At 42.7% G+C, this 21,062-nt stretch overlaps 1 protein-coding gene across 1 annotated transcript in view; it reads left to right on the top strand.

The window, feature by feature from the left end:
* Positions 1-19,705, top strand: part of LOC311492800 (ras-specific guanine nucleotide-releasing factor 2-like) — a gene marked incomplete at its 5' end in the record, with an annotated part of 37,780 nt that extends 18,075 nt beyond the window's left edge. The window contains 23 exon segments of the mRNA XM_084551213.1: positions 116-195; positions 834-1,027; positions 1,124-1,233; positions 1,316-1,434; positions 2,342-2,502; positions 2,599-2,665; positions 3,072-3,208; positions 3,638-3,720; positions 4,030-4,278; positions 5,823-5,915; positions 7,575-8,065; positions 9,561-9,686; positions 11,610-11,699; positions 12,329-12,435; positions 13,396-13,508; positions 14,575-14,635; positions 15,222-15,325; positions 15,871-15,955; positions 16,048-16,245; positions 16,641-16,720; positions 16,819-16,936; positions 17,042-17,110; positions 17,524-19,705. Coding sequence (XP_084407339.1) covers positions 116-195; positions 834-1,027; positions 1,124-1,233; positions 1,316-1,434; positions 2,342-2,502; positions 2,599-2,665; positions 3,072-3,208; positions 3,638-3,720; positions 4,030-4,278; positions 5,823-5,915; positions 7,575-8,065; positions 9,561-9,686; positions 11,610-11,699; positions 12,329-12,435; positions 13,396-13,508; positions 14,575-14,635; positions 15,222-15,325; positions 15,871-15,955; positions 16,048-16,245; positions 16,641-16,720; positions 16,819-16,936; positions 17,042-17,110; positions 17,524-17,616 — 3,028 coding nt within the window. The 3' untranslated portion in view covers positions 17,617-19,705.
* Positions 19,706-21,062: the final 1,357 nt, after the last annotated feature.

The raw sequence follows: 21,062 nt of genomic DNA, 5'->3' as shown, positions 1-21,062 counted from the left end.
ATATTTTGTCCGTCTTTGCTTTTAAATCAGTCTCTGAGGTGTTAATTATGCAGGAGGCTCAAGCGGAGACAGATAACCGCAGCAATAAAACCTCCTTTTTACTATGTGTCTTCAGTGAGACCATCATGTTCCTGCACGAGATTTTCCATCAAGGCTTGAAGGCGAGGATAGCCAACTGGCCGACTCTGGTGCTGGGTAAGCCGTCACTTGACCAAACACACAAATACACACTGCACTCGCACTATCTGCAGCCACTCAGTCACATCAAGGTCAGGCTTTCACTGATTGTCAGCATCCAGTTTGCCTCATTCAGGCGTCAGTCTTGACGTCTTACTGCCGTATTCACAAGCGCACGCACATTTCCCTATCTCAGTCTCCAACGAGCGCAGTCATTGTCACGGCAGACAATGAGCACCCTGAGCAGAAGGCACCCCACCATTTCCTCTCCTAAAACAAAAGGCGCCTCAGCAGATAAGCATCACCTAGGAGACAGACTGCTGAAAGACGTGGCAGCAAATTACTTGTGACAAATTCAAAAAGAGAACGGTCTGCTGGTTAAACATCACACTTATCTGACACCAACACCTAATGTAGCTTTTAAACCGTGTGTTTTATGAGACACGTTTTCTGTAGTACTATTAGGTTCTCTGTTGTCTTATTATTACTATTAATAATATATTTAACATCCAACCCAGTGTGATTTTAATGATATAAGCATCCATGATATGTGGCAATTGATTTTCTGTAGTTTTCTTTCATTGCCTTGACAGAAGAAGCATTTTTACGCTCATTTGACTTTATTTGTGTGTGTGTGTTTTTTTTGTTGTTCCCAGCTGACCTATTCGACATCCTGCTGCCGATGCTGAACATCTACCAGGAGTTTGTGCGTAACCATCAGTACAGCCTGCAGGTTCTGGCCAACTGTAAGCAGAACAGAGACTTTGACAAGCTGCTGAAGCAGTACGAGTCTAACGCCGCCTGCGAGGGAAGGATGCTCGAGACCTTCCTCACATACCCCATGTTCCAGGTACATCCTGGGCACCGTCACACTCACTCATTCGCAAACATACCATCTTGGCTACATTTATTATTCCTTTTTAATCGATTGTTTTATTTTCTCAAGATTCCCCGTTACATCATCACCTTACATGAGTTACTGGCCCACACACCTCATGAGCATGTGGAGCGCAAGAGTCTTGAATTTGCCAAGTCCAAATTAGAGGAACTGTCCAGGTATGTGCCAGGTTCTCGTCCACTTTTATGATGTATCTTTATAGTGAATGCCGAGCTAACTGTCTTGAGTTTGTGTGGCCAGAGTCATGCATGACGAGGTGAGTGACACAGAAAACATCCGGAAGAACCTGGCCATAGAGAGGATGATAGTGGAGGGCTGTGACATCCTGCTGGACACCAGCCAGACCTTCGTCAGGCAGGGTGAGTCTTCCTCAGCGCACAGCAAATACTCAACAACTGCACAGCTCTGGAGGTTTGGTGGAAAGTAAGGCCTTTGTGCCTGTCAGCTTGTCATCAGTGGACAGTATTTGTTTCTAAGATTTCTACCTACATCTCATGAATGCCAGGTCCAAAAGTTTCCAAGCAGAACAGTGAATTGTCACAAGATGGTCAATGTTATTTACTTCTCCTGTCAGTGGTTTTAATGTTGTAGCTGATCAGTGTATGCTAGATTCCTAATGTAATGAAGTCATTGTGACAGAACCAAAAAACATTACCTATCAAACAAAACTAAGTCACACCTTTATGTTAAATGCACTGCATGAATTCTTTTTTGTGTCGTTTTTCATAAAGCTTTAAATCTCGCTAATCCTTAATTCTGTTGAATGACATCTCCAACAGTGCTCACGGTGAATCTGATTAGTCAGAATTACTCAGATAACAGATAAAGTCAGGTCCAATTTTTCCACGTAAGGTGTTCATTATTGAGCAATAACAACTGCTAGTAAGTGAAGCATCCGGCAAATTGCTTTACAACTACACGTGAGAGCAGTCTGTGATTTTCTCGTTGCAGCTGAGTCACACATCAGAAGATAAATTACCGACAGCAGTTTTGACAGTGCATGACTTCCTGTCAATCCTGTTAATCCACGAAGATTAAAAAACAGACAGGAAGTCATACACTGTCTGCTTCCACCAACCTTGCCACTAAACATTTTGACAATCTTCTACTCCTCATGCCAGAAGCACAAACCACGACCATGTGTGGAAACATGTTACATACAGCACACATGTTTGTGACTCTGCAAATGTTCTGTAAACACAGCCCTGGGCTTAGTGTCAGCTTAATGAAATGTAATGTAATCCTGTGGCCCCTTCTGCTCCACAGGCTCTCTGATCCAGCTGCCATCGGTGGAGCGAGGGAAACTAAGTAAAGTCCGCCTGGGGTCTCTCTCTCTGAAGAAAGAAGGGGAAAGGCAGTGTTTTCTCTTCACCAAACACTTCCTCGTCTGCACTCGCAGCTCCGGCGGTAAACTACACCTTCTCAAGGTGAGAGTACCTGAGTAGTGTAACTACAAATTTGTAATTCAGCAGCAAGTTTTATCCAAAATACCAACAAACTGTGCATGTTACCTCTTCTTGCAGCAAGGCGGAGTTTTGTCCCTAATTGACTGCACGCTTATCGAGGAACCAGACGCCAATGACGAGGAGTGTAAGTTCACTGCATCTATGAAGCATCCACATTGTCGGCAGCTCTTATCGCCTCATTTAGGCCCTTAACCCCTCCTGGAGGTTAATTGGATGTCAGATGATAAGTGTCCAGAAATGACTTCCCTTTAAATATCAGACTCTCACCCCTTTAAATGTCAAGCGTTGAACTTTTCATATTGTGCACCCATTATTTTTTTCCCCCCCCAGACAATTTATTTTGCAAGCAGCGTGACTGATGAAACAGCTACACATGAAACATTCAAGTGTTGAGACAACCTCATGCATGTGCACACTGTGGTTTCACTTTTACACTTAAGCCTCTGGGGTGCATAGAAGAGAGAGATAGCAGGTCTACTTAATTGACCCTGTGTGTGTTTGTGTGTGTTTATTGCACTGTAAAACCACAGCCAAAGCTGGCGGTCAGGTGTTTGGTCAACTGGACTTTAAGCTGGTAGTGGAGCCATCAGACTCGCCCTCATTCACTGTGGTGTTACTGGCCCCGTCGAGGCAAGAGAAGGCCGCGTGGACAAGCGATATTAGCCAGGTAACACACAAATCGCACACAAATCACACACCCAGACAAACACGGAATAACAAGAACCTCGAAATAGCGAGCGCATGTCTCTGCTGGGCATTGAGAAGGCTTAGTGATAAGTAAACACAGACTGTGGTGCGGTTCCCCAGGGCTGAGCTCAGCTCACTGCCTCAGTACTTTACAAACACAGTAACACCACACAAGCGTGTCACACTTCATTAATTCTCGTCAGACAAAAAAAAATACACTGACAGTTATAAATGGCTTCTTTTCTTTCACCACCAGACTTTTGAAACAGTTTCAAATCATTTCTCTGCCTTAGTTTCAAATCTAAAGGGTCAGTTTTCCACTGACATGTTTTATGTGGTGTAAATTAATCATACATGAAAAGTATTTGCAAATATTCTCAGCGTTTTCCCCTCTTCTCTGTACCTGTAGTGCATTGATAACATCCGCTGTAATGGCTTGATGACTAGTGTGTTTGAGGAGAACTCTAAAGTCACTGTGCCTCACATGATCAAGTAAGTGTTTTTATCTCTTCATACCATGCATGCTAAAGTTAATGTCCTACCTTGGTAAAAATATTAAGTAAATTGTTACGTATTTTGCTTTTTTCGTTTTTACTCATTCTGTTGCTGAAACTTGCTTGACAGTATTCTCTTATTTCTCTTACTTTGAAATATGTGGGTTTTGGATTAATTTCTCTCTTACTTGGCTGTTTATTTTCCCGCTCAGTTACTTTCATAACCTTTTACTTGCTTAGTGGGCCCAGCAGTCACCCATGCCTGGTTATGTGTGTGTGTGTATGTGTGTACGTGTGTATCCATCAGATCCGATGTGCGTCTCCATAAAGATGATGTTGACATTTGCTTCAGCAAGACGCTCAACTCCTGCAAGGTCCCCCAGATCCGTTACGCCAGCGTGGAGCGGCTGCTGGAGAGGCTGACCGACCTGCGCTTCCTCTCCATCGACTTCCTCAACACCTTCCTGCACACGTACAGGATCTTCACCACGGCAGCGGTGGTCATGGACAAACTGGCCGACATCTACAAGAAGCCCTTCTCTTCCATACCGATCAGGTCTTAACCTTCATTCACACAAATGTGCATTCTCTGACACAGAAAAGGGCAGACGCAGACAGAGTCGCACACTGTTTTACAGTCGTTGCTACCACTGAGGCGTCTGCACCTCTTCTGTTTATGCTTTGGATTATTTTCTTACAAACATATGCACAGCTGTTTATGCCGGGTTTGGGTGAGTTCGTGCTTATACAAGCACAAATACTCGCACAACGATGTGTATTGGTGTCGCCTGGGTGTTCTGGCAGTGTTTTAATAGCATCCCCCTCTTTTTATTTTAATCTGTGAATGAGGCCGTTAGATGTGGTTCGCCGTTTGTTGTTTTGCACCTCTGCCCACAAGGTTGGACGCATACTGGCTGGACTACATACAGGCCCGTGTTTGAAGGCCAACAGAACAGATGCTTCAACCAAGTTTTTGGCACAGCCAGAGATACAGATACGCTGTGTCACATCAGGCGTCTCTCTCTCTTTCCCCCTCTCTTTATCTACTTTTCCGATGCTCTCTCTTTCACTAAATCCCTGGCTGCATCAGAGTTGTGTGTTTATATTCCTTCCACGGCTTACTTAAGTTAAACCTTCCTGTTCCTCTGCCCAGGGGCAGGGTTGTAGGTTAAGCCTGCCTTCACTGGAAGAGAAGAGGTATCCAGGGACCAGAGGTGTAGCAGGAAGGGTAGTGGGAGCAAGTCCTCTTTCTTACAAGATGTAGCTCTCATCACTAATGTCAGCACCAAATTGACAACGAAAAAAGGTTATAATACAGAATTTAAAACTAAGATTTTGTATACGTGTAATAAAATATAGATTTCTTTTTTCTCTAAACTATGCTAATGTTCCTGCTTTAGGCTCACAATCAGGCATTACAATCGTGTTTGGTATCCAGGGACCAGAGGTGTGCAGGAGAGGAGCAAGTAATTTTTCTTAAACCTTTTAGTATTCTCACCTTCTTTCTTTCTTCAGGGAGACTGTATAAAATTCTAAAGAGGACACCACTTATTGTTTTTCAATGGTTTCTTAATCATTTTGGTGTTTTTTTATCCGTGCCAGTGGCGTAGCTTTACAGGTAGTCAAACCATCACTTCAGTTATTTGGGGGATTGACACTGTTTATCTCCTGACTGTTAAACCTTCAACCTTCCTAGGTTAAATATTAAATATATAGGATTTTGAACAAATATTTGCTAAATTAAAAATGAATAACATTTATTAACCTCATTATTGGTTTAGCTTTAATAATTAATGAGTGCTGACATGCTAAACTGAGATTATAAACATTTTGCACTAATCACTGTTGTGACTAGAGCCCTCTGTGCCACTTTTGCGCTGGATTTTTCTCCGTCAACATCTGGGAGACTGAACACATGCTGCCAGTCTCTGCCCCCACCAACGCACCTTTCCCCTTCCAAGCAATCCATTCGTCCGTCATCTTCCCTCATCCGTACTTGCGTTTTCATGTTACAATCCAACCATCAAACCCACATCCATTTAATCATTTTTTTGTGTCACCCATCTCCCTTGTTTCTTCATGTCCCCTCCGACTCTACAGGCCGCAGTACCACTCATTTGACCGTCTGTCCATCTCATCTATTTGTCCTGACTACAGTCTGAAGATCAAGAAGATAGCCATGGATCAGTCCAAGTAACTGTCTCTTCACTTCTCTCTCACTGACTCTTTCCTTCTTATCCTGCCTGTTCTTCTCCTCTTTGGTCTGATACTTAACTGATGCATGACTTTCCCTTTTAGTCTGCCTGCAAATCCACCAGTTTGTAGCATTTAGATGCATTAAAATTTGAAAGGATTTGGGAGAAAAATTGCAATTGTGAACTCTGCAGCTGTTATGTAGCATGACCTTCACCGGAGCGTCACTTCCTTTAGGCTGTATTTTCTCTTTGTTAGCATTTTGATTGCCCTTATTGTTCTTCCTCTTTAGTCAGTGTTCAGCCTTTCTCTTAAGCGTCATCTACTGCTTGCATCCTCTTTTCCCGTTGCTTGTTTCCAGGTTCTTCGGCATTCTTCTCTTCTTTGCTTCTTTTATCTTTCCTCTCCTTACCTTCCTTTCATTTCTCTGGCCCCTCTCTCTATCCGGTATGCAATTTGTTCCTCTAGTTCTTGCTAAATAAGAGACTTGTGCGAATAAATGATGGCTGTGTTTATCTATGCATGATTACCCCTCCCTTGATGGAAGCTCTCCAAGCACGACTCTCCGAGTAGCACTAATGTCATCACAAAATTGATAACCAAAATGCTCGTTCATTAAAGCTTTTACACTTTCACTGCCTGGTAAATAAGGCGTTTAAATGGGGCAAATGTAGTCTGCAATTAAAGATGGATGTTTTCTTTTCTAAACTACAACGATGTTCCTGTTTTAGGCACGCCATCTGTCACTAAAATCACAGTTTTCCATTCACATTTGATGAACAGTTTCTGCCCTTTGTATAAGTAGTCCGCCGGTTTGATGGCAGGGCAGCAGAACAATCATCTAAAAAATAAAATGTACAACTTTCCGAGTCAAAGCAGCATTACCATTTGTTTGGAGTTATGTTTTCTTTACTTGATGCATATGTATCTCTGTTTTTGTCTCCACCAAGCGAAGGAACTATTAGGATCTTCTGCTAAATTTTACAGTTTGATCAACAGGTAGTTTAACATTGGAAACAGTTGAATGAAACCAACAAGGAGAGCTGCTAGTCTAGTTTCTTGTGTGCTCATCCTGATAAGGGCAGCATTAAGTTTGTTCATCAGTGTCCTGCTACGTCCTGTTCTTTGAAACTGGGAAACCAGGTCCTCAAAAATATCATGTTCCAGCACTGTTCATCCAATATGGAGGAAAACATTGTAAAATTAGCTAAAAATCACCAGGGTAACCTCAAAGATATTGTTTTATTTCCAGCTCAGAGAGTACACACACATCATAATGGGAATTGTGTAACTGTTCTAATACCTTTTGACTGCACTGTATGTGCCCACTCGTTATAAGTCACTCTGAATAGCTACAATAGCTAAATGGGTCAGATTTAGCCCTGAATGGCTCTCACATATATACTGTATACTGTAATATACTGTATACCGTAGTTGTAATCTGACTCTGAACCGGATATTGATCTCTAGTACAAGAAAAACTATCTGACAAACCCCATTTGCTAAAGACCCTTTTACAGTTTGTGGAATAGGGACAAGTAAAGGCTTATTTTAATGGCCTACAATTACATGCTTCTATTTTATCCCTGTCTCCTTTTCCCCAGGCTCTTTTTTTATTGCTTTTTTAATATCCTATCATATTGCCTTTTCCCCTTTCAGGTCCTTGGAGTTGTTTTTTGCCACCAATCAAAATAATCGAGGTGGCGAGCACATAAATGACAAATCTCCTCGTCTCTGCCGCAAGTTCTCCTCCCCTCCTCCTCTGTCCATCCAGTCCCGCACCTCCTCCCCCGTCCGAACACGGAAGCTTTCCCTCCACTCCCCGATCACCGCCAGGGTCGGGGGCCTTGACCTGACCAGTCCTCTGTCCGGCTCCCCTATCAACTACAACACATCCCAGTCTGCGGGAAGCAGCCCCACGTCTGCCCACACCCCACAGACTCCGACGCCCCAGACCCCAACCCCGACTACGTGCTCTCCTCCTCCTCCATCTTCCACCTCTCCACCACCCAACAACTCCAAGTCACCGCAGGACCAAGCTCCTCCCATTCCCTCGTCCCCCGACCAGAGTCCCTGCCCTTCTGCGGAGGGAGAGGAGGTGCCCAGGATTGACCCCTTCTGTGGGAAACTACGCCGGAGCATTCGCAGAGGTATATTATATAGTTTCCACACGAATATGCTGCAAAAGCATTTATAGAACATTAGAGCTGGGTTTTGTTGGAATGTGTCTGTATCAGTACTGACTATCGATTGATTTATCAAAGTTGTAAAATACTGATTAAACCAGGTGTTATTGGGAAACCAACCAGGAGGCTGAACAGGATTTTACTGCTGCAATCCCTGACATGTGGTAAGACGTGCTCACAAGGGTGCTTTGTTGTATCTGTAACCAAGAGAGATGCTGCAGCGCTCTACTCCCTGTAGTACACAACTACGTCTCTACAGCAAGGTGAATTGTTTAACCACTGGAGGTAAAATAAAAAACAAAAAAAAACAAGACTCTCAGGAGGTTTAAGTTTACTATTAACCCACATTACAAAACTAGACCACACTTCAAAGTCTGTGCAAACATGTATTGATGATCTCCTTACGGCAGTCTTAGTAAAAAGATCAAAAGATTCTTCAGACTCATATAAAATAGTTTGGATACTGCAGATTTTCAGTGTGCAAAACCATCCACTTTGACCTTCTCTTCTCCCAGACTGTGATTGCCGTGTGGCCATGTGCACTTAGATACCATGTGCAGCCTGCTCTGCATGTATGTAATCCATGCCAGAACTTCTACTACTTCCGCTGAAATGAGCTGCAGGTCACTCATCAAAGGACACAGTGTGAAGTGTTCCCTTACAAGAGCAGAACAAGCGCCTGGTGGGACATCATTATCTCCTTACATTTGTGTGCTGGAGTGAGCTAAGCTGACTTCCCACTACACACGCTCAGATCTTCTAATGGCAGCGTTAAACAGCCCTCTCAGGCTGGAGGGAGATGGCGTCAGGGCATCTGCAGTTAGACCCTCATTAGCATGTGCACACACACAGAGTATGTACGAGCGTGTGCCGGAGAAGAGCCTGCCGATAAGTGCGTCCATGCGTGACAGCTGCTAACCTCTCAGAAGGAGACAAAAACCCATTAGCATTTGCTCCATCAAACCGCTCTCACCTCTTGTGGATGCTGTCAATTTCTTTGACTCTTAATTAGTCGCTTCGTTTAAGAGTTTGTATGTATGTGCGTACTGTTTGTGAGCATGAGATTCTGAGTATGATGAAGAGTCATCAGGTGAAACTTCTCATGGTTGTAGATGACTGAGTTTACTGGCAAGAAATTACATATACTGTATACCGAGTAAGCACAACATGCACAAACACAGGTATTAATAGAATAGAAATACATTTGGAGTACAATTTAATCAAATATTAAACATGCATATTTCCCTATATGAAAGCAGGTTATACAGTAAATAAGACGTACTTGGACACACGATGTGCAGGGAACAACCGGATAGTCTTAATGCTCTACACTGGTTTTAATGACCTCTTCATGTGTGTGATGAAGGTGTCCTGTCCAGCAGAACGCGAGCAGTAATCACCGCAATCATTTCCATTGTCATTGTTAATCTCGTCCATCTTCTCCTCTCCTTCCGTCTAGCTGTGCTCGAATCCGTCTCACTGGAGAAAATCATCCCAGAGTCTCCACAGGGCAGTGAAGCAGGAGACATGTCTCCATGTCGCTCTCCTTCTACACCTCGACACCTCCGCTACAGGCAGCCCGGAGGTAAGACTCTCTGCGTGTGACTGTGTGGTCTGTGACTCACAACAACCACACCGCTGTGACATGGCCAGAGGCCTTTTCAGTGGGCTGTGCTGTTCCCGCTGACAGGTAACTCTGGAGAGTCAAGCAAAAAGTCCCAACCTTGGAGGTATACGTCTGTTAAATCAAAACTCATACATTAGACCATAGTATAAATGGGCCCTCTGATAGTTTGTGGTAGTGTCATATATATCTAGAAGCAACTTGTGCTGCTTTTCGTTGCAGTTTATAATTACATTATTACATACATGACTCTAAAGTTCATAAAAGATGAACGTGTACATCTCATTTTCATTTAAAGTATATCAAATGCACAAGTATTTACACTAGGAATCTCAATACAGAAAGATCCACAAACATGAAATAATACAATAGACAATTTTATGTCTAAGAAGGTCCCGGGTTCGAATCCATGGGCTGACTGGGTCCTTTCTGTGTGGAGTTTGCATGTTCTCCCTATGTCTGCGTGGGTTCTCTCCAGGTACTCCGGCTTCCTCCCTCCCTCCAAAGACATGCTCATTAGGTTAATTGGTGATTCTAAATTGGCTGTAGGTGTGCATGTGAGTGTGAATGGTTGACTGTCTCTCTGTGTTAGCCCTGCGATGGACTGGAGACCTTTCCAGGGTGTACCCCGCCTCTCGCCCGATGACAGCTGGGATAGGCTCCAGCAGACCCCGCGACCCTTAACAGGAATAAGCGGGTACAGGAGATGAATGAATGAGTTTTATGTCTAGCAAAAGCAGTAGCGGTTTTAGGCATGGGCGAACCGGGCAGCCGCCCGGGGCGGCATTTTTTCATGACACAAGGGGGGCGGCACGAGCACTTGGAAAAAAATAAACAAATAAATCTGCGCCGCTACATGGTTTTCTATTATCTGTCATATCTGTGTGGGGAATTGGCAAATTGTCGCCCCCTGCAGCTGCAGGCGCCCCTGCTTGCTGAGAAGGTGCCGTGCACAGAAGCTGTGTGTGAGAAAGAGAAAGGGGAGGGGGGCGCGGGGGACAGTTCACCTCTGGGTCTCTCCCAAACTGAACGGATGGGGGGGTCCACTGTATAAAAGGGCTAAAGTCAGTCACACCTTGACTTTCTTCCATATAACGCATATTTCATTCATAATATTATAAATACAGGCCTATAATTTCTGCACGTTTTTGTATTTATGAATTGTGTGAAATGGCCAAATAAAAATAGGTAATACAAAATGATTATGTGGTCACCAAGGTGAATTGGTTTACTCTTGACTTGTTGTCGTGAGTGACAGCGTTGGGGGATGGAAATCTGTTGATTGTCGAGTGTCAAATAAACAGAGATGGACAGAAAAAGGTCAAAGCCATCAGGTGACCGGTTTAGGAAAAAAAGAAAAGATAAAGGTATGCTATGTTCTCTTTGTATGATTACAGTATCCATGTCATGAATGAAGGGCTAATGTTAATTGTTGGTATACGTTTGTTAGCCTTTTTGCTTTGATGCTTGCAATGCTTATACAACAGTAATTCGTCTTAACAAACACCAGATCTAATTTCACCGTAAGATTGTGCTTTGCAACAAAACTGGTACAAGTTCAGGTATTATTTATTTCCATCACGTTTGGTCCTGTAATTAGCCAAAGGAATTTTCATATCTGTAGGTATGCCATTTGCTACAACTCTATTTTGTGGCGCGCTCGGAGGGGGTCTCGCCCGGGGCGTAATTCAATGTAGAACCGCCACTGAGCTAAAGGAATAAGTCACAATGCAGACAGTTGCTTTAGTTTGTGGTCGTTGTAATCGTGTTCTATTATGTTAAAGCGCAATAAAAGCTCATTTTTTATTCCCTGAGCAATAACAATAGTACTGTAACAGCGCTGTTGCAGCCACTGATGATAATTACGTATCTGTGCATCTGCAGTCCAGTCAGGGGAGAACTCACGCTGCTCAGTCTCCCCTGCCTCGGCCTTCGCTATTGCCACAGCCGCGGCCGGACACGGTACACCACCAGGTACTGAACGCACTCATACCCTCACACTCAGTGTGATTAAGTATACTGTAGAGCTTCGGCTAAAGAACGGATGTGGTGTTTAAGGTGAATGTTAAAGGAGTCAAATCTGAAAGCTAAAAGTGGGCATAGTCATCCAGAACAAAAGGCATTTTATTTCTTGTCTCAGTTTGCAATAGTCATCAATGCTTAAAGGAGTCATAATTACAGGCTGCAGGACTCAAAATGTAGGAGGTATCAATAGGAAACCTCTTATTTTGTTCACTTTATTACAGTGTTTTTGCTGCTGTGGAGATTAGGACATAACATGAAAACCTATACCCAGCTCATAATATATTGCGTTGCTATGAAATACAGTGGTTTGTGCAGTTACGTAGTAGAAATAACAATACCTTGACAGATTATGCCTTTAAACTTTCATTATTATAAGCATAAAGCCGGATTTCTTAGATTCCTACCCAGCAGTGAAACTCTACTCTGTTTAGTCGAAATACTGCAAGAGTTTTTACTGCAATTTCTTATTGTGAAAGGACTAGAAAATGGTTGGAGGACACTTACCTCAGTTTTTGTCACGATATTGAGTTCATTTTTCAGAATGCCTCATTTTGCTTTGCCTTTAATTTTCCTCCCAGTGTTTACGAACTCTGAAAGAACCTGTGATAAGGAGTTCATCATCCGCCGAGCTGCAACTAACCGAGTTCTCAACGTGCTGCGCCACTGGGTCTCAAAACACTCACAGGTTTGTCCGTGTGTGTGTTTGCGGGTGTGTGTGTGTGTGTGTGGGTGTGTGTGTGTGTGTTTGTTGGGTCCGCTCTCTTGCTCCGGTGATCTGAGTCCGTGGTCTCATTAATGCTGGTGACTGATGCTTTCTCTCTCTGCTCCACTGCGCTCGCTTGATCATGTAAACAGCCACATGCACACAAACACAAACACACACACACACACTCCAAATATTGTTGCCGTTTCAAGTGGACAGCCAGCTCAGCCTGCCTACTCTTCTGCTAAAGAACCAATGCGTAATGAATTGAACATCAAGGTAATTGCCCGGCTCTCGGCACACCGGCCCTTCCGGTCTAACGGCATCGATCTGTTTTATGCATTTTTCTCCAATAATGCCAAACGCTGTGATGACAGGCGAGCTTTAGTCAGCTTATTAGCACACAGGCGAGCACAAACACACATGTACACACCCACTCGCATTTATCGTTTAGAGACCAGAGAACAGAAGGAGCTTGTTAGAACTGACCTTTGAACAGGAGTTAAATTGGGATGGGAGTGAAATGGTAAATAGGAGGAAAAGAAAGTCTAAAGACTGTAATGAACTAGGATCATATGGCAGTGACTGATGATTAGTCGGGGCAGGAGATGGAAGATATACACTAACGGAGAGAATGGAGTCACATACAGTTCAGTTTCACATACGTGTGGAGTCGTCTTCTGCTTGCAGAGAGATATGATGACGTACAAAATAAGATACTGATGGTGGTAGCTGTCTCTTTAATTTACTTTATTATATCATTAGACTATTAATAAAAGTATGGGTTTATAGTAGTTTGGGATGTGAAAATTATATATTTTTCTATTGTTTTAACTTGATTACGGTCTGGATTTAGAGTTTAGATCAGAATCAGGCTTGGGTTCCCTTTAACGTCTCTCGCGTCATTTCGAATGTCAAAAGTTTCTTTGTGTCTCTGTTCAGGACTTTGAGATGAACGGGGAGCTGAAGATGTCGGTGATCTGCCTGCTGGAGGAGGTGCTCCGAGATCCAGACCTTCTCCCTCAGGAGAGAAAAGCCACTGCCAACATACTAAGGTGCAGCATCCTCAAAAACATGCACACGTACAAACATACAAGCATGTGCACGAAGCAGTATACGCAATCCAAAAACATGTTTTGCCACCCATCAAGTAGCTTCTTCGGTTCTACAAGACTGGTGTGGAGTTGGAGTTTGATTAGGACTTGTATAATAATAATAATAATACATTTTATTTGGAGGCGCCTCTCTGGGCACTCGAGGACACCGTACAACATATAAATAATAATAAAAAAAACACTAAGAAGAAATAAGAAACAGATAAGAAGAGACAATGAAGATGGTTATGTTGGGTAGGCAGTTCGGAATAGGTGAGTTTTTAGTCTTGATTTGAAGAGTGTGAGAGAGTCCAAGTTCCTGAGGTCCGGTGGGAGTGAGTTCCAGAGTTGAGGGGCAGAGCGGCTGAAAGCCCTGCTCCCCATGGTGACGAGGCGGGCGGGAGGGACAGAGAGGTGGACAGACGATGCAGATCTGAGGGAACGGGAAGGGGTGGCGATGTTGAGGAGTTCGGACAGATACGGAGGGGAAAGATTGTGGATGGCCTTGAATGTAAACAGGAGGATTTTGAAGTCAATGCGGAGTTTGACCGGGAGCCAGTGGAGTTGCTGCAGAATAGGGGTGATGTGGTGGGTGGAAGGGGTTCTGGTGATGATCCGAGCTGCGGAGTTCTGAACCAGTTGGAGTTTATGGAGGTATTTGTGAGGTAGACCAAAGAGAAGGGAGTTGCAGTAGTCGATGCGGGAGGTGACAAGGCTGTGTACCAGAATGGCAGTGGAGTGAGGAGAAAGAGAGGGGCGAAGGCGATTAATATTGCGTAGGTGGAAATATGCAGACCGGGTGATGTTATTGATATGGGATTGGAAAGATAATGTGCTGTCGAGGATGACACCCAGACTCTTAACCTGGGGGGAGGGGGAGACAGAGGAGTGGTCGATGGTGAACTTGTATGATTCATGTCTGTCAACGACCAGATACTTACTTGTCACTACAATCTTTAAAATGCATGTTTCTAACATTGGATTGTATTTTATTCTGTGCTGTATTGTCCCATTCCCTGTGTCCTAGTGCCCTTTCTCAAGACGAACAGGAAGACGCCCAACTGAGAATAGAGGACATCTTACAGATGGTGAGAAAATGGCTGCGTATAAAGATCAGATTTTCTTATTAACTCCTTATTGTTTTATTGAATCCATTAAGCAGCAATAAGTTCTACTATTAAAAGAGACATTTTGCCTTTTGCTGCGCAACCAGAACCTCGCTTTATTACAAACTTGCAGAAAATTGACGCATTTAATTTGAATTTGAATTTTTATGTGGTTATCTGCGAGATGCCGGATGTATTAATAAACTTCTCTGGCAAATACTTTACTGGTTACCCCTGATACGAGTTACCAGAGATGAGAGCATTCGGGAGTCACGGACGCCCCTGCTTAATTATCTTGGCTTAATCATCTCTGGGAGTCGCAAACAGACACATATTACCTTTGTAATATGTGAAAAGCCTCGATCAGTCCACACCATCCTAACCTGCGGGCAGACGGGGTAAATTCATACACTCCTGACTGTGACGGTCTCAAAGGGGACTGGCAGCTGTCATGAGCCGTATTCATCACAGTCACTCTGTGCCTCTGTTTATTAGATATTTATATCTGATTGTTATTCGTGTCACGGGGTGAACATATGACAATATGCGCGCATGTTTGCGTGTTTAGGCGGACTGTCCGAAGGCTGAGTGCTTTGAGTCTCTGTCGGCGATGGAGCTGGCTGAGCAGATCACTCTGCTGGACCACATCGTCTTCAGGAGCATTCCCTATGAGTGAGTCCTCTCACTTGACCCTGTCACACTATGATCAAACTCACATTTATGCACAGTCAGTATGCTTTGAGAAGGGCAACAGAGGACGGAAACTCCGCATTCAGTTTAACCGTACACCTCAAAATACTGAGTTTTACTTAATCTTGAATTTAAGTTCAAACAAGACCTTCAACTACATTTTAGCTGCACCTTGCATTTAGCTATTAAAGTTTTGATTTTTGATGATATATGATGTTTTTCTGTTTCTGTCTCAAAACTCTGAAAGCTATGAAAAATGATCTGAAATGAAAACCTCTTGGCTACTTTTTAAATAATTAAAACCGAAGTATGGTTTTAAATGTGGCCTTAAAAAAACAAAACAAAGTCAGCATTCATGAGACACCGCCTGCTTCTTCACTCGTGGTGCTTAGTTAGTTCAAGACACCCTTATCAACCCCCTCTGAGGATCTGATTATACCCTCGTGTCACAGGCCTTAGCTAATGTAACTGTAACTATGCTTTACTCTCATGTGAATGTATCACATGTCTCTGTCCTCCCTCTTCAGAGAGTTCCTGGGCCAGGGCTGGATGAAGGTTGATAAGACAGACAGGACGCCCTACATCATGAAAACCAGCCAACACTTCAATGACGTAACTGCTTCTAATGTCTGCAGTCATCTTTCTCTTCCCCCGGGCGTCCGATGTATGCCCTTCTGTGTAATCTTTTCTTTTCCTTTTTGAAGATGAGCAACCTGGTGGCGTCACAGATCATGACCCACACCGACGTGGGCTCGAGGGCCAACTCCATTGAGAAGTGGGTCGCTGTGGCGGACATCTGTCGCTGCCTCAACAACTACAACGGCGTGCTGGAGATCACGTCCGCGCTCAATCGCAGCGCAATCTACCGCTTGAAGAAGACCTGGGCTAAAGTCAGCAAACAGGTGGGATAGTTCTCCATCAGTCTGGTTATATAAAATTCATATGAAAAAGGCATAACACAAGTTGTATAGCTCTTTTGAGCTTAAAGAAATGTTGGAAATTCTGTGTATTGTTCTGTTCAGAGAAGCAGAAAGGCCTTAATGTTAAGTATTTGCTCTTTGCATAATTCTCATGAACACTAAATCGATTAAAGCGATAATCATCCAATCACCAGACAGTCAGTCTGTCTGTCCACCACGCCGTTCTACTCTGGTCGAGGCAAATTTGATTTAGTGATTTTATTAAGATAATCTTTTATTAAGACTAAGTGGTCGCGGGTTAATGCAGCAGTCTGTCCTGCGTTGTTCGGAGTAACCTTTCCAAATGATTGTTAATGTGTATTTGTGCTCTTGTCTAGACTAAAGCCCTGATGGACAAACTGCAGAAGACTGTGTCCTCAGAGGGAAGATTTAAAAACCTGCGGGAGACACTAAAAAAGTGAGGCTTTGCATTTTTAAAAAACAAATAAAAATAAAATAATAATAATTAAAATCGCTTTGGAACAATTATGCACATTATTCTGTCTCGTCCTCCAGCTGCAACCCTCCATGTGTTCCATACCTGGGAATGTATCTAACAGACTTGGCCTTTATTGAGGAGGGAACGCCAAATTTTACAGAGGAGGGTCTCGTTAACTTCTCCAAAATGAGGATGGTAGCGGCTACCCTTTTATTTTATACACACATAAAAATCACAAATGAGAAACAAATCGTCCGCGCGTGAACACTGTAATTTAATTATCAGCATTTGTATTTTTAGATATCCCACATCATCCGCGAGATCCGGCAGTTCCAGCAGACACCGTACAGAATAGAGCACCAACCGAAGGTAATTAACCTCTTTTATTACTTAAGAAGACTTAACCTTTTTTATTACTTGAGAAGACCATGAAAGCAACACGACACACTAATTTACATTACATGTGACAAGGACAAATAATCAACTCTGTAGGATGAAATTAGTTTGAAGCTTTCTTAAAATGTGTTACCGTATATATGGTCTGACGGCACAGATCCTTTGTGGAAGTGCTGTTCTTGGCAGCTGTTGAGAGCGGATTGTAGAAAATCCCTCTGATGTATGGTAGCCTTTATGAAATGTATATCTGTAATGCGTCCTCTGAGCTAAAACACAGTCCTGCAGACGCCATCTTAAATCAACAATCAATCCCCTGCGACTTGCAAAATCATTTTGGTTGCAGATAAAAGATGAGCAGCTCTCTCTCGTTTATGCTTTTGTTTCAGGTGACCCAGTACCTGATGGACAAGACTCTGATCATGGATGAGGACACTCTCTATGAGCTCTCACTGAAGATTGAGCCCAGGTTGCCTGCATGAGTTACAGCTGTTTTGTGGCCTAGTGGGAGCCTGCCAAACCTGGACCCCACCCCCTCCTCAAGGGCAACGCGCCTACATAATCTCATCAATGCGGAGAAAAAAAATTGGGAGAAGGGTTTTTGAGAGCGACGTGGAAAACGGAAACACATGCCGAAATGAAGTGAGATGACAGCTGAACCAGCTTGAGAGTTTTACAAGAGGCTGAGGGAGTATGTGGGGTGTTGGATCGACTGTCTTCAAGGAGAACAAGAGGAAAACATGTTGGCTGCATTGCATGAGGGTTTTGAGCTAATGACGTGTCGCTGCTCGTCATTCCTCGGTCTAGAGTGTGGGGTGCACGTGACATTGCACTTCCTCAGACAGCCTGAGAGTGCAGGAACGGTTGGGAGCATGGATATAACAGAGATGTAGCATATACAGATAGTACGACAGAGTGATGTCTGAGCTCGTGTCTCTGTGCCGTTGTCTGTGTTCTGTTGCCTGTGCGTTTCCGTGCCAAGGGCCCCCAAATTGCTTTCTGTCACGATGGTCACCGCGTAAAAGCTTGCATGATTTCAGCTTGGGATGTAACTGCCTAAATGGCCTTCAACCTGACCCCTGACCCCTAAGCTTAGCATGCTTCACTCTTACCAGGGTGACCCTCTAAGCCCCTATGCATCCTCAGTGGGCTAGGTACGGCTTAACGCCTTTAAGCCTTCGAATACAACGCGTAACGCAAAATTAGAAATATTTTGATGAATTCAGATTTTTCCACTGATAAATCAGTCTTCTAATGTCAGTCTTTGGCTAAAGACTTCCCAATGTCCATATGAATGATAAAAAACATAAAATGTTATCGGTGCCTTCCACTAGTGTAGGTCGATTCTCCCACATCTTGGCAATTTGCAAGCCTAAACCTTTCTATAAATCTTGTTTATGAATCTTAAGATTTCCTTCCTAAAGAATGGACCATAGTTTTCTCTTGTTCGACTTCTTTTTCCGAGAATAGGTCACGTGGACTAAAGAGTAGCATGTTAGTGTACACACAGTAATGTCACTGCAGCGTTTGATCGTCAGCAAATATCTCCCTCTACTGTTTAAACATTGTTATAACCTCCTCTAACCCAAAGCTTTTGCAGCCTTTGTGTGCAGTTTGGTTATTTTAATTTATTTATTTTTGGCTTGTACGAACTGTCAGCTGTACTAATGCGTGCATTCAAGTTTCTGCGTGTAAGTGGAACCTGACTGCAGCTTAGACCGGGACAGTTTTCGCACTCTTTGAGATGTAGCTTTGCTTGATTGACGGTTTGATATTTATTCACCACTCTTTATTTCATCAGATACTGTATTTATGTTATTTTTGTACATAGTAAATTAACACATATCATAGAACTGATAAAGAAAATACTTTGGATTGCTGTGAATGTGGACTTTATTGTTTTTCTTTTCTTTTTCATCTCTCTAGCGTTCACGTTGAATTCTAGTTTTTGCATCCCAGTCTGTTGTATAGAAAGAACTTTAACTGAAAAAAAATAAAAAATAAAAAAATAAAGATGCCTTCTGATGGTTAAAAAAATGTAGCATTTAAATGATCAGACTTTGTTCCGTATCGATGATATCATGAATATAGTTGTCCTGCATGCACACAACAGCTGCATGTTGTGCATGTCTGACCGGACGCTCCCTGTACCTTCTTCCTCTTCTTCTCTATATTTATATATCGTCTCTATTGCTGTCAGGAAAAAGGAATAAAAACAACATTTTGTCAGTCCAATCTGGCATGTTTGTCTCTAGTGTACCTTGCAAAGTCGAGTTGAGCTATGTCAGAACAGCCTGTTGTCAAGCAGTGTTGGAGCTTTCCTCACAAAACAATCCTTTCGTCCAGATTGATTAGAGGAAATGTTTTCAGACCTTTTGTGAAAACTTGTCCTTTGCACTGCGTCTGTAATTCTGAGTGTCTGTTTTACATACAGTTTTGGGAGTTAAGGATGCTCTGTTTGTATTGTAATTTTCTGTGTATTTGTTTGTGTTTTTATTTATTTGTTTGCATTTTTCACTTGTTGGTGCAGGGGAAATAAATTCAACATGCCTTATGTGTCTGCATTTTTCCTTGGACTGTGCAGTAACAGTTTTAAAAGTCATTTGCTCAACTTACACTTAGTCTGTTTAACAAACAACAAATTGAACACATCAAGACACCAGATGCTGAGTCTAAACTTTGAACAAAAAAACCCACCAACATCAGGTTACACAACCAACACAACAGTGCGTGTACATTTACAAGAGGAGCGGTACCGTTGTGAGTCAGAACACTTTTTAATTAGAGTAAGAAATCCTCTATTGCTGACATGTTCACACAGAAAAACAACTAGCTTTGTTACGAAGACAACATCTGGAGAGACCTCATAGAGAGCGCTTAGCATTGCTTGGACTTTTTTGAAGCAGGCTCTCATTAGAAACCTTTTAAAGTTCCAAGCGTTTACAAAGTGTGAAACACTCTGCAAAGCAATTGACAGGAGAGTTTTTTACATAATGAACCCCTCAGTCCTAAGCTTTTTTTTTGTTTTAGAAACTTATACCTGAAAGAAATGTCAAAATGAACCTTGGACACAATGGACGAGACACCGTGGCTCTGATTGAGCTTCATTTGTCACTTTGAAAAAAAACAGACAGCTGAAAAAAAATAAAAGCAAATTTAAATGCAGCTTTAAAATAGAAGATGTCAAAACCTTTGAGTGGTGCAGCAGCAGTGAAAAGCTAAAACAAGCTAATGGCTGGAAAAACAGACAGATAAAACAAACTATCCCCCACTCAGTGCATGCAGTATGTGTGGCTTATGTGTGTGTACCAATAAAATAAATATAATTCTTTCTTCCAAGGTGCTCTTAGACACAAACAAAAATCACTTCCATATTCACTTGTATGCAGCGTCATCTCTCTGTCTAAGACACTTAAACAGATACAGTCAGTACTGTCTTTATAGGAGAGAATATAAGTCATTTATATGTTACATATGAACTGTGCGCACCCTTTTATAAAACCAGTCCTGAGACAGCATATTCTTCAGCAGCAGCACCTATTCATCCTGAAAATTAGAACTATATCAGTCAGCTTTATTTTCCACCTGGCAATGAAGTGATGTGCATGGAATATGATAAACTCTGAATGATATATACCTCTCCACATTTACCATTTTTCATCTAGTGTGACCTGCACAGTGGCCATCCTGCCACCATGTGGCCACGAATCACACTGCGTCTCTTTGCGACAGCGTCTGCTCTCAGTCTTACATACAATTCCACAATTAAATAAATATCTTAATAAATGCTGTAGTTTCAGATAAGTTTTCAAGTATAATCTGTAATAGTCTTAAGAGAAAGTGGCGCAGAAGCTTCTATACACGGCACTCAAAGAGCTGATGAACAATGCAAGACATAAGTTTAAATCAGATTTCAATGTATGTTTAA

This window comes from Chelon labrosus (assembly GCF_963514085.1).
Source record: "Chelon labrosus genome assembly, chromosome: 9".
Classification (NCBI taxonomy): Eukaryota; Metazoa; Chordata; class Actinopteri; order Mugiliformes; family Mugilidae; genus Chelon; species Chelon labrosus.
The sequence above is the reverse complement of the archived record's forward strand: the minus strand, read 5'-3'. Positions and strand labels throughout refer to the sequence as shown.